The sequence below is a fragment of the Nuphar pumila genome, chromosome 5 (genome assembly GCF_984573655.1).
Source record: "Nuphar pumila chromosome 5, dmNupPumi1.hap1.1, whole genome shotgun sequence".
NCBI classification, from domain to species: Eukaryota; Viridiplantae; Streptophyta; class Magnoliopsida; order Nymphaeales; family Nymphaeaceae; genus Nuphar; species Nuphar pumila.
In genome coordinates, this window is record NC_143253.1 from 136,408,891 (window position 1) to 136,422,433 (window position 13,543).

At 38.0% G+C, this 13,543-nt stretch overlaps 1 protein-coding gene across 2 annotated transcripts; it reads left to right on the forward strand.

Annotated features, from left to right (window-relative positions):
* The first annotated feature begins 1,504 nt into the window (after positions 1-1,504).
* LOC149838928 (hyperosmolality-gated Ca2+ permeable channel 2.2-like) lies at positions 1,505-11,782 on the forward strand. 2 transcript variants are annotated; one of them, XM_090006888.1, is made up of 4 exons: positions 1,505-1,680; positions 9,545-9,778; positions 9,853-10,026; positions 10,704-11,782. In XM_090006888.1, the coding sequence occupies exons 1-4, from the start codon at positions 1,537-1,539 to the stop codon at positions 10,722-10,724; spliced, it is 573 nt and encodes a 190-aa protein (XP_089863014.1). In that variant the 5' UTR covers positions 1,505-1,536; the 3' UTR covers positions 10,725-11,782. The 2 variants fall into 2 exon arrangements, with proteins under 2 accessions (XP_089863014.1, XP_089863013.1); XM_090006887.1 differs by lacking the exon at positions 10,704-11,782 and having other exon boundaries at positions 9,853-10,188.
* The last annotated feature ends 1,761 nt before the right edge of the window (positions 11,783-13,543 follow it).

Sequence of the window (13,543 nt, forward strand, 5' to 3'; positions counted from 1 at the left end):
CTCTCCAAAAGAGACGTTGGATTCCAACGTCTCTTAATATAGCTGTTGGACTACAGTCCAACAACATTTATTATTATAGCTGTTGGACTACAGTCCAACAACTATTTGCACAGTCAAGTTCCAAATCAAATATCTAGTTTCTATTGAACTAGATGCTAAAAAAGAAAATAAAGAAAAATAAAAAAATAATAAAAGAAAATATAATAATATTAAATAATATATATATATATATATATTACAGATTACATTTTAACATAGTTAACGTGCCCAAAGTTGTCAGCTTGCCTTATGATTTATCAAAGAAAAATCTTCCACTGATTTCATACACAAACTCTGAAGGAAAGAGATATTTCTAGTCTCTTGCCTGATTTTCTGAGAAGGTTCGCAAGTTTTAAATTTGGGGCGTTATAAATATATTTTCCCATTTCTCCATCCTTCTAACTGGAGCATCATTAGGCCTTCGCCGAATATGTCCAAACCACCGTAAACGATTCTCTCTCATCTTATTTTCAATGGGTGCAACGCCTACCTTCTTACGTATCTCCTCATTCCGAATCTTATCTTTTATTGTATTTCCACACATCCATCTCAGCATACACATCTCAACTACAGTCATTTTTTGAATATGATGTCTCTTGGCAGCCCAACATTCTGTACCATATAGTAAAGCGGGCCTAATAGTCGTCTTATAAAACTTTCCCTTCAACCGCAATGGCATTCTACGATTGCACAACACTCCTGTTGCACTTTTCCATTTCATCCACCCAACCTTTATCCTATGATTTACATCTCCATCAATTTCTCCATACTTTTGAATGATAGATCCCAAATATTTGTTAAGGTTATCATGATTAAAAATTAATAACTTTGTATATTTAGTTTATATTTCTTTTCGTTAGTCTTTTGAGTTGCACAAAAAAAGTTCTTGAATGTCAGTCCTCACTCAATTGAACAAGAATTGTCTCCTTTTATGGGGTGGTTGCTTCTTCTTGTGTTCTTTAATGGCTTGTGGTAAAAAATGGGACACCCTTTCCAGGTTCTTCCTCCTTTTCTGATCTACTGAGGCCATCTCAGATGATATTTTCGGAAACAAATATGATGGCAGTTGGCTCATTCCTACATAGGATTTGGCTGCCATTTATGGCAAACTGCTGTCAAAGATTGCAAATTTTTTTGAAGAAGGCAAAGTCTCTTCCATTGCTTATAGAATAGGATCCATACTTTGAGCTGTGATCTCTAATCTCTTCCATTGCTTTTATCTTTTCTAGCAAAATTTGTATCAAATATTAGAGGACACCAAATTAGCATGTGTTTTTGTTTCTTTCGGTTTTTGGATCTGGAGTGGTAGTTTTGAGATATTGTTTTCAAGAAAACATTGTGCTAAAGGGAAGTTTTTAAACTCTGCAGGCTACATTCTTCATCACTTACATTTTAACATCAGGTTGGGCAAGTTTGTCCTCGGAAATCATGCAACTCTTTGCTTTAACTTGGAATTTGGGCATGAAACTACTTGGAATAAAGGACGATGGGGTGTACATGCCATCCTTTCCATACCATACGGAAGTTCCTAGAGTTCTCCTCTTTGGACTTCTGGGATTTACTTGTTCAATCTTGGCACCTCTGATATTGCCTTTCTTGCTGGTATACTTTTTTCTTGGCTACGTCGTCTACCGTAATCAGGTACCTTATCTATACAGATGCTGTTTCTTTTCAATAGTTTTTGTGCATATATTTTTTTCTTTAGTTCTTGTTATAAGTAACGTTGCATAAGGGGCAGCCTTTCTTTGATTTGTTAATTTCTGTTACTTTTCATGCTCTCTTAGCTATTTACCTCCATTGCCCTGGTTTACATAGTTTCCCATTCATTCCTTGTGATATAGATGGTTTTTATTTGACTTCAGTAATGAAAAATCTGTACTATTTTTCTATTTCTTTTGTCATTAATGGTTCTGTTTTGGGGAGGGAAGGAGAAATCTGTGGAAACCGTTCACTAAAGCAGTTGTATCATCATCAAAATGTTTTCTTGAAAATAGTCATGTTTTCCTATATGAGATATATGTAAGGCTGATAATGTTGAGATTTTTCACAGTAGAAAATCATGATAGGAAATTCTGTTGGTATGAAGGGAAATGAAATGAAAGAGAAGGAATAAGTCAATACACACACAGGAAAAACAAAGAGAGCTGGAAAATATTGTAATGGAGTAGAGAGAGATAGTCCACACACACAAAAGGGTACAAACACAAACCTCTAAGGGCATATAATCACAAGTCACCAAGGGCACAAGAGAGCACTCACAAACCACTTCAAAAGTAAATAATTTATTAAAGATAAAATGCACAAAGAATGCATGCATTCAATAGAGGGAGATCCCCTTTATATACACAATAGAGGAGCCCTAGCTAGCCGTTAGCCTAGTCTAACAGCCAGATTGACTAACGTTAGTCTAGCCTAATGGCTAGTCAAAGGTTGTCAACTGCCAACAGAAAATACAAAAAAAGAATACAAAAAAGGATATTTAATATTTTACAAAAATGTGCATATAATATATATAGTATAGTATATACATAGACATAAGTATATACATATATGTAAATATATATAAGCACATATATATATATATTATCATCTCCCCTCAAATTTATAGTGATAACACCAAAGGTTTGCCCAAAAAAAACCAAAATCATGGAAATCGTAGAACTTTGGTGAAGAAATCAGCCAACTGATACTCCGAAGAGACATATGGAAGCATAATGGTTCCTCTCAGATTCTCTTCACGCACATAGTGACAATGCAACCAAGTATGCTTTGTGCACTCGTGAAAAGTATGATTGTTGCCGATGTACACAACACTTTTGTTGTCATAATATAGCTTAGAGGGATGAGCTATGTGGACATCTAGATATTTAAGCAATTGCTTTAACCACACTATCTCCGAAGTTGTAGCATCCATGGCCTCACCTTCTACTACTTTTTTCACTTCCAAGGCACCAAGGAGTCACCTACAAAAATGCAAAAATCTGGGTTGAGTGACCGATCATTTACATCTCCTTCCAATAAGAGTTAGAATAAGCAATAAGAAAACCTACCAATGTTAGAAGGTGTTAAAATATGTAATCTCATATGCATGTAATCTTTTCTTTTCTTTTTCCTTAGTTAGCTTTAATTAGTCTTAGTTAGAACTCAACTAGAAATTAGGTTTAGTTTTACTTTTTGGACTGTTATAGCCATCTAATTTTTGACTAGTCAAAAAGCATATCACAAGAGAGTCGTTGGACTCCCACCAGCTCTAAATAGAGCCGTTGGGAGTCCAACGACTCCCTTGATGGCTCCTCTCCCTTATCTATAAATATGGAGTATTATTCCCCTTGTATAGCATTCGATTGTATGGGTTTTTCTCCCAAGTTAATGAGATTTATTTTTGTTATTCCTTTTGTATACCCTTTTTCGGGTATTGTGTATGTTCTTATGCTTGAGCTCTCTTTGTGAGTATTTGTTGAGAGTTACTTTGGTTGTGGGTTTTATTTTCTTACATGGTATCAGAGTCATTGGTGGAAGCAATCAAAGGTTTTTTTTGTATGCATTGGGAAGCATGTCAAACTCCGCCTGTGTATAACTGTTTAGTTATACACTACCGGTCCCAAGCCCGGATAAAGGAGGAGGGTTGCGGTAGGCTAGTGACAGCCAGCATAAAAACTTAGTCACACCCTATTATAATGAACCAATATGAGAATTTCGTTGGGGCGTTCCCTACTGAGCGACGCGTTGTACTCTATAGGCCCGGAGGCAGTGATAAATGGGCAAGGGTTGCTAGGTCGTCGCCCAGAAGCGACGCGTCACACCGTCGCCTGGGTGTGGTGTCAAATAGGCAAGGGTTCCCTCACTTTGTTGGACTGGTGGGGGTAAAGAAGATAGTTCAAGACAATAAAATTAGGTTAGTCACTTAGAACATAGGATCTTTAACTGGTAAGTTGGTAGAGTTAGTAGATGTTATGTGTAGGAGAAAGATGGATATTTTATGTCTACAAGAGACCAAATGGGTAGGTGAGAAAGCAAAAGTGATAGAAACTTGGGGATATAAGATTTGGTATACATGAATAAATAAGAATAGGAATGGAGTAGGGATTGTTATTAGTCATGAGTTTATAGATAATGTAGTTGAGGTCCGTAGGAAGGGTGATAGGATTTTACTTATTAAATTAGTATTAGGTACAAATATTATTAATATTATTAGTGTTTATGCACCTCAAGTAGGTTTAGATGATTCCATTAAGCGTCAATTTTGGAAAGATTTAGATGAAGTAGTACAAGGGATATCTTATGGAGAAAAGCTTTTCATCGACGGTGACCTTAATGGACATGTAGGCATTAGTAGGGATGGATTTGAGAGTATCCATGGAGACTATGGTATAGGAGAAAGAAACGAAAGTGGAGAAAGGATTTTAGATTTTGGTTTGTCCTATGATATGATCTTAGCAAACACTTGGTTTAGGAAGAGGGAGTCTCACCTAGTAACATTTAAAAGTGGGGTTAATACGAGTCAGATAGATTTTTTCCTACTTAAAAAGAGAGATAGGGGTTGTTGCATCGATTGTAGGGTTATACCGGAAGAAAGTGTAGCTACACAACATAGAGTCTTAATTTTAGATCTTAGAATTAGACAATGCCGCAAAAGGGATAGACATAGGATAGATCCTAGAATTAAGTGGTGGGCACTGAAAGGAGCTAAACAAAGAATGTTTGTAGAACAGGTAGTTAAGGAAGCTGATTGGTGTCTTAAGGAGGATTCATAATCAATGTGGAATAAGATAGCGGGTGGCATGAGAAAGGTGACTAAGGAGGTACTGGGTGAGTCTAAAGGCGGTGCACCGCTAGGTAATGATACATCATGGTGGAACGAGGATGTCAAATTAGCTATTAAGGTTAAAAGAGAGTGTTATAAAAATCTAAGTAAGAGTCGTGATAATGAGAATTTGGAGAAGTATATGATAGCAAAGAAGGAAGCTAAGAAAGTAGTCTGAAACACGAGGGATAAGGTATATAAGGAGGTTTATGACAAGTTGGATACCAAAGAGGGCGAGAAGGATATTTATAGGCTTGCAAAGATGAGAGATAGGAAATCGAGGGATCTGGGTATGGTTAGATGTATCAAAGATGAAACACAAAGGGTTTTAGTCAAAGATGAGAAGATTAAGGAGAGATAAAAAGATTATTTTGATAAGCTATTTAATGGAAGTCATGCTTAGGATCTTGGAGACTTCTCCATTCCTTTTCATGAGATGAATCGTGACTTCATGCGCAAGATTCAAAAGAAAGAAATTGCAGAGGCTTTGAAGAAAATAAAATCAAGAAGGGCAGTTGGCCCAGATGGTATACCTATCGAGGCTTGGAAATGCTTGGGTGAGAAAGGTTTAGAATGGTTGACAAATCTTTTTAACAAGATTTGGCGGACAAATAAGATGCCTAATGAGTGGAGGAAGAGTACTTTGGTGCCTCTATATAAGAATAAGGGTGATATACAAGATTGCACAAACTATCGTGGTATAAAACTCATGAGTCATACTATGAAACTTTGGGAGAGGGTGATTGAGTATAGGTTGAGGAAGGTTCTCATGATATCGGAGAATCAATTTGGTTTTATGCCTGGAAGATCAACTATAGAAGCTATACATCTTCTTAGACAACTTATTAAGAGATATAGAGAGAGGAACAAAGATTTGCATATGGTTTCTTGGAAAATATTAGTGGTTTCGAAAAACTTGAATCTAATGACGAAAATATAGACTATTCCTTTCTGTTTGATTTATTGACAGAAGATGATGATTCTAGTGATGACGAATCAAATCAAAATGACCTAAGTAATAATGAAACCCATTTTGAGCCCTCAATGCTTCATCAACATATCAACGAAGAACCGCATAGAGATCCCATAACCTACTCTCATAGAGATAGGAATACTTTCAGAAGTGCCCTCGAAAGATATGATGATAGTGAGACTACTCCGGGTGAGGAAAACCTTCGTAGGACCGAAAGACCAAGAAAACCTCCTTCTAGGTTCATCTCATATGAGTCTTTTTCACCTAAATATAGAGCATGTCTAAGCGCCATTCACTCTTACATAGAACCTAGGAACTTCGAGGAAGCACGAAAATGTCCAGAATGGATAGTCGCTATGAATAATGAACTTGAAGCTCTAAGAAAAGCAAAGACATGGGAGTTTCAAGACCTCCCTAAAGACAAGAAAGCAATAGGGTGTAGATGGGTGTTTAAGGTCAAGACTAAGAGTGATGGGTCCCTTGAGAGATACAAGGACCGTTTAGTTGCAAAAGGGTATGGTCAAAAATATGGGATTGATTATGAGGAGACCTTTGCCCCAGTAGCTCGGATGGTCACCGTCCGATGTCTTATAACCGTTGCCTCAATCAATAAGTGGAACATCTATTAGATGGATGTTAAGAATGCTTTTTTAAACAGAGATCTAAACGAAGAAGTATATATGGATGTTCCTCCTGGAATGGAGTCTCCTAAGGGAAAAGTGTTTCGCCTTCGAAAAACACTTTATGGTTTGAAACAAGGCCCCAAGGCTTGGTATGATAGGTTTAACTCCGTAATGTTAGAAAATGGTTTTTTATCCTGCTTCATTGATACTGCTTTGTTTGTTAGAAAATCCAATGCAGGGATTATTATTCTGCTTCTATATGTGGATGACATGCTTATAACTGGAAGCGATTCTAAAGGGATTAAAAGCATAAAATCCATTTTAAAGGATAAGTTTGAAATGTCTGACTTAGGTGTCTTAACTTATTTTTTGGGTATTGAGGTAGCATACTCTCATAGAGGATATTTTTTGTCTCAAACTAAGCTTGCATCTGAGATTATTGATAGGTCAGGTATTACAGACGACAAAATTTGTGAAACTCCTGCTATAGTAGGAGCTAAAATGAAGATCGATGATGGTGTTCTTCTCTCCGATCCTACTCCTTACAGGCAACTAGTAGGATCGTTGATGTATCTAAGTATTACCAGACCAGATATCTCACATGCTGTGCATACTGCAAGTCAGTTTCAGCATGCACCAACTTCTGTTCACATGGGTGCTATCTTACGTGTCGTAAGATACCTAAAACACACTCTTAATAAGGGAGTTTTTCTATCTTCCTCTTCTGAGTTAAAATTAATTGCTTATACTGACTCTGATTGGGGAGGTGACCCAAATAACCGTCACTCCACAACTGGTTTTTGTGTATTCTTAGGAGACTCATTGATCTCATGGAGATGCAAGAAGCAGCAAAAGGTGTCTTTATCATCAACTGAAGCTGAATATCGTGCCATGGCGACTACTACCATGGAAATTGTTTGGATTCATCAGTTGCTGGAAGACATGGGAATCACAATTGAAGGGCCTACCAAGCTATGCTGTGACAACAAAAGTGCGATTTATATTGCTAAAAATCACACTTTTCATGAGCAGACCAAACACATAGAGATGGATTGTCACTATGTTCGGGAGGCGTACCTCAAAGGAATCATTGACCTTCCATATGTCACGTCCGAATATCAGTTGGCATATTTCTTCACTAAAGCCTTGTGTGCTCCGCGTTTCAACTTCCTTCTTAGCAAACTCTCAGTCATCCTGCCCTAAGTTTGAGGGGGGGTGTTAAATTATGTACATAAGCATATAATGTAATATATATATATATATTTTATATATATAAGGTAATACATATACATATATTAATATATATGTATATGTATCTACTTATTATATATATAAAATATATATTTCTATTTGTTTAGCCGTAGGGGTAGTTTAGTCTTTTCCTCTGTTTTACGCACATTCACTTTATGAATGTGATTGTAAATTTATTTTTATTTTCTTTCTTTTTTGTTTTTTTATTTCTTTTATGTAAAGTACCAAAATGTACCTTGGGGGGCCCACTAACATAGACGTTGGGCCCCCTCCAACGGTCACATTTGTGACCGTTGGAGGGGCTCCAACGTCTATGAGTGGAGCCCCTCCAAGGCCCCCTTTGTGTTGTTATAAATAGGGGTTCTCCCCTTTGTATTTCTTCATGGCTTTGAGTCAAAGCGCAAGTGCTCAATAAAGTGATTCTATTATTTTTATGCCTTTGTGCATTTGTGAGTTTTTGTGAGTTGTGCTTTTATGCAAAGTGTTCTTATTGTGCATTTGTGCCGGGTTTATTATCAAGAATATTAAGGTCTTGATCTTAGTATCTCGTTGGAGATACTTTTACACATGTTAACAAAGATCATCTTACTGCTGCTCTAATCATTGGTTAACATTTTAATATCAGTCTTGGGACGGGAATCAAACTTTTGTGATGGAATAAAATTTTGAAACACAGAATTTGTTAGGAAAACCGTGAGCAAGAAACAACCGAAGGAAACAATAAACAAGAACGATCAAACCAAACACAGCAAGGACACACAGATTTACTTGGAAAAACCTTTCCTTAAATCCGAGAGAGAGAGAGAAACCACGGCTGCTCAGAGAAAAACTTTATTGCTCTTTTTCGACAGATACAAGAGAGAAAGAAAATAAAGAATTTATACAAGGCAAGGGCGACAACCCTAAACCTAAACGAATCGTGTCTGATCCATAAGAAACCGGGTCTCAAACATAAGCCCAAACCGGGACCCGCATGGGGGGGAGCCCCTGGACCCCCCCTAACTCTGAATCAGGCTCCACAACTCATCAGAATTAAGGTTGATAAATTGTATGTCCGTGCAGCCACATGTAAACCGGGCACATTTATTGAAGGATGATCCAAAGCTCCGGTACCTTATTCCATGGACTGAGAATAATTTGGAAAACTGTTACCTCCATTACTGTTTTTGAGGACTTTTTACTGCTCATTGCAGAGAACTTCACGTTTACCCATCCATGTTCTTGTGCTCCATCTTTGTAAGCTCTTCGGCATGTGCCATCACTCCAGTGTTTGCAGCGAGCACGACAGGAGATACACTTGCTTGAACACAATCAACCTTACATACAAGATGGATGTATACTTCAGTTAAAAAAATAAAAAGAAAGCAGTTACTCATTTTCATGGTCAGCCAATTCTTAATTCGTACCTGCTGCTTGTTATCCATCTCATAGTAGATGAATTGGTTTCCCATAACTCCATTGGAACCACTCTGAACATCACATTCTCTCTTGTTTTCCTTCTCAATTCCCTGTACTCGACTTTTTAAGTCCCTTTAAAAATACTCCCAACCTAAGTTTTCAATAAGCCAAGATTCTGCTATGGATGCTCTAGGAGGACACCAAAGGCCCAACCCTTTTCTCTTTCAAGCCGAGTTTGAGGAGGGGAGTAACGTAGTGATAGATGCCTAGGCATGAAATCCTGAATCAAGTGGCCTTTGGTGCAACATATTATTCACAAGATATAATTCTTAATTCGTACCTGCTTCTGAGAGAAAGACTTCCGTCTTCGTGGGCAGTCATTGAATAAGAAATAAACAATGCATGTTTTTCTGTTTTTGAATCATAGTTGCACTTAAGCATACTTGTATTCTGCAGATTCTTAATGTCTATTGCACAAAATATGAGAGTGGAGGACAAATATGGCCTATAGTGCACAACACAACAGTGTTTTCTTTAGTGCTGACACAAATAATAGCCCTTGGGGTGTTCGGATTAAAAGATTCACCGGTTGCATCAGCCTTTACCATACCATTGCTTGTATGTACGCTTCTCTTCAATGAGTACTGCAGGCAGCGTTTCCGTCCGATATTTGAAAGTTACTCTGCACAGGTATTTTTGGTCTCATGCTTTCATTGTTCTTACTCTCTTTAGTCACGTTCAAAGACCAACATATTGTATTGTAGGAACTTATTGAGATGGACAGAGAAGACGAAAGAAAGGGACGTTTGGATGATATTCTTAAAAATCTACCTGCAGCTTATTGTCAGCGTACACCAAAAATAAATGAGTCTGGGGACGGTAGGGCAACCAGCTGCCATTGTGTGAAGGAGATGCACAAGTCGTTTGATCTGCAAGAGGTAATTACTTGGATGTCCATGCCCATCACAGTACATAATAGCACTACTTCCACGAGCAGCTGAGTGAAAGCACTCTTCTGTAAATAACTTTAGAGTGTGAGTTATGATACATAGCAATCGTACCACCACGGGGTCGCCGGCGTGACCAGCAGGGTGGTTGTGAGGGTCCTGAGATGAAGGCACCGGATCAAACCCTGCTGGCGCACGGGTGTGTCAATAGCTTTTAGAGCTGAGCCACGTAAGGGTGGTCATGGGGCCCCACCCGGGGTTTTCCTTTCTTCGGTGAGGGTTCCTCGTTATAAAAAAAGATACATAACAATCGTATTTATTTTCTTTTGTCCTTTAGTTGGTTCAGGCGGTGAAAAACTGGGTAGAGAAATTAAAGTAGGTTTGAGAAACTGATTTGAATAAGAGAAGAAAAGGGCATGTTCATACCAAATAATTTGTACAGTTTAAATTTTTTATTCGATATTTAAAATAGTGAAAAGTTCAATGGCCAGCATAAGATTTTCAAGTCTTGCATTTTCAAGAGTATAGTCAACAAACTTTTTTCACAAGGTTGGGGTTCTGTGCTTTATATTTTGAACGAAGGCTAGAAAATGCGATGAACAGAGATGGTAATTCACTAACTTTGGTGCTTTGGAGGCACTGATTTAGGCCTATGTAGTGATTTTCAGGAGGTGTGCTCGAGCTGTTAGTATAGGGATGCCAATTTGAGGCCTAAGGGTGGCCACTTCTTGCAGCAAAGAAATGGTTGGACGAGCTGTTAGCATAGGGATGCAAATTCGAGCCCTATGGACGATCACTTCTTACAGCAAAACGAACGGTTAGAACCGACCCCGGCATTCTCCTCTCAAGCAGCTCAGACCTCAGAGTAAGGATCAGTCGGTAGTATGACCCCCTTTAGTGATTTCCGTGAGGGTCTAAATGGTCAGCAACAACTGCACAATCTTGAATAACAGATTGGTCTGTCTCTGCACTAGAATTGTGCAAACATGTTGGGTGATTTCATCTAGCGCCGTGGCTGCTCTGCAGCTATCGATTTGGATGCAGGAAGTTACATGTATTGAGTAGCCAACAGACAGCTTTTGTTGCCACCTTGGAACGCTTGAGCTCGTCACCACCAAGCACTGAGGAGTTCAGCACTGTGCCTGTCGTCGGGATCAGCAAACACCATGGAAAATTTTCTTCTCAGCTTATGAGAGAGCTGCTTGTGGTGGGGTTGGCAAACATTGTGACCACAGTGTAACAGGCATGGTAGATAACAAGGTTATAAATAGCGGAGTTATAAATTAACCAGGATGTCATATAAACAGAAGGTGTTTTCCAAATTTTTGGACCTGTGTAAAAGAATTAGGCTTTTGTTTGCTTAGCATGTGCAGAAGGATCCCTCAAAACGACAATGGTTTGGCTCTCGTCAATGGCAATTTATGAATTCGTAACCTGGATTCATAACGATTCTTTTTTCTGGTTTTGTTCCTTTTTTTTTCTTTGGCCAAGGAATACTGTTGGATGATTATCATACTGCGCCAAATCTCTTTGTTATGCATGCAATTACTCCTGAACATTTTCTGGTCTTTTGGCAAGTTCTCATTTGATGTGGCATTACCTTCACAATAGAGGGATTAGAATCGTACAATAAGTAGCACAAAAAGGTGGATTGTTACTGGATCCAGCGTAGTGCATTTATTGGCCAACTCTGTACACAGTAAGGCTGGTAAACGAGAACAAATAAAAAAGAGGGTATTCAAGCTCAGTGCATTCTTATCGCGAGTCAAACGAGATGAGCTCGAGCTGGCTTGTCTACAACAAAAAAATGCATTTTTAAAAATTGAAAATACTAGAATTTGAACATTAAACTGAGCCAAGCTCAAACTAACTGATTTACAAAATAAATATATTGTTTCAAAGATGTAAGCAATAGAATTTCAACTCTAAACTTACTGCTTACGAGTCATCTACATAAAATCCATGCAAAATAAATTTATTACTGTTAATGAGCCTATATAAGCATAGCTGACCTGAGCACTCACTGTTCAAGTTTGGCTTGCCGAGACACAAGTAGCTCATCTCATTCAGACCTAGTGCAGAGTAATGCAACCTCCTGGAGTATATGGAAGCCTGGTCAAGCGAAACAGGCAATCACAGTAAGCACCCGTGCAACTGATTGATCCAGACCATGACTATTGATTAAATTAGGCTCAGTTTGAGTTGAGTTCAGTGTGCAAACGTACATTGACATAATTTGGCGTGAGAAGTGCATCCGGGAATTTGGATCCATTTTTACAGTATGGATCATTTTTTTAATTTGGATCTTGGTATTTGAAATATGGATTTCAGTGGAGTTGAATCCATAATACGACTAGGGTTTTTAATTTTTGCTTATAAATACTTATATAGACTCTAGAGAGTATGGATGATTGAATACTGTCATTCTCCTTAATTTTTTGCAATTAATTTTTTCATTTTCTATTTGATTTTCCATATAGCACATAGTAGCATAAGATTAGCTAGATTGTAGCCCAGATCACACTCGCTTTGGAGCTTCCCCTCAACACACACACACACACACACACACACACGTCTAAGTGACTTAGCCGCTGGAACAGTACAAGTTTGATGAATTTAGACACCTTTGTAACATAGCACATTCCTTTCTTCAGTAGCCAATGGCAAGCTTTGTTTTCCAATAACACAATTTTCCTTGTAAAAAGAGGAAGCATGAAACTTGCAACCGTTGAAAATCTTTCATAATCCTTAAGCCATGCATCTTTAAGGTTAAGACTAATTAAGTGAAATTTTTTAATACACACCAAGCTTTTCAATGTAATTCAGATTCACACCAAAAGGTTTTCAATTACTGACCTCAAAGGTTTATCAGCTACCATCCGTTAGTTATCTATTAGAATGACCAATATATCCATAAAAATTAGGTGATAAATTTTTCTCAAACAAGAAAGCCTTGATTATTAGGAAATTTATCCGCAGTTATCTTACTCTCTCTCTCCACTTTGGCTAGAACGAGTGGGAGCATCTTTTTTCCATTTAAATCAGGCCACATCTATGCCGAAATAAGGTCAGCATTTAGTGTCGATTCACTTTTCAAAAGCCGTCAACCATTCTTTATACTAAAGTTGGACATTCATAAAGCCTTCAACACTATATTCTGGCCTTATTTGAGCATAGATGTGACCAGATTGAAATGAAAAAAAGATGGTCACACTCGTGCTAGCTAAAGTGGACAGAGATAAAGAGAACTGCACATAAATTAGAGAAGGGGGAAACCACGTGTCGATGTTAAGAATGTGCCCGACCCTTCACACATTATTCACTATGAGGTGGTCGAGGTATAGACATATATGACAACGGAAGAGAGACCGATGAAGATTGTGGATTGTTAGGAAATGACACTTTGGAGTATGACGATTTTGTTCGTGAAAGTGCGTTGTCGACATTAAAGACTGGACGAGTGTACCTAAGAACCTAAGATACAATGACATATAAATCCAGCTACAAA

Coding starts and splice junctions, on each gene's coding strand:
- LOC149838928 (XM_090006887.1), top strand. CDS start 1,537: ATGCCATCCTTTCCATACCATACGGAAGTTCCTAGAGTTCTCCTCTTT. Junction 1,681..9,544: donor ACGTCGTCTACCGTAATCAG/GTACCTTATCTA, acceptor TGTATTCTGCAG/ATTCTTAATGTCTATTGCAC. Junction 9,779..9,852: donor TTGAAAGTTACTCTGCACAG/GTATTTTTGGTC, acceptor ATTGTATTGTAG/GAACTTATTGAGATGGACAG.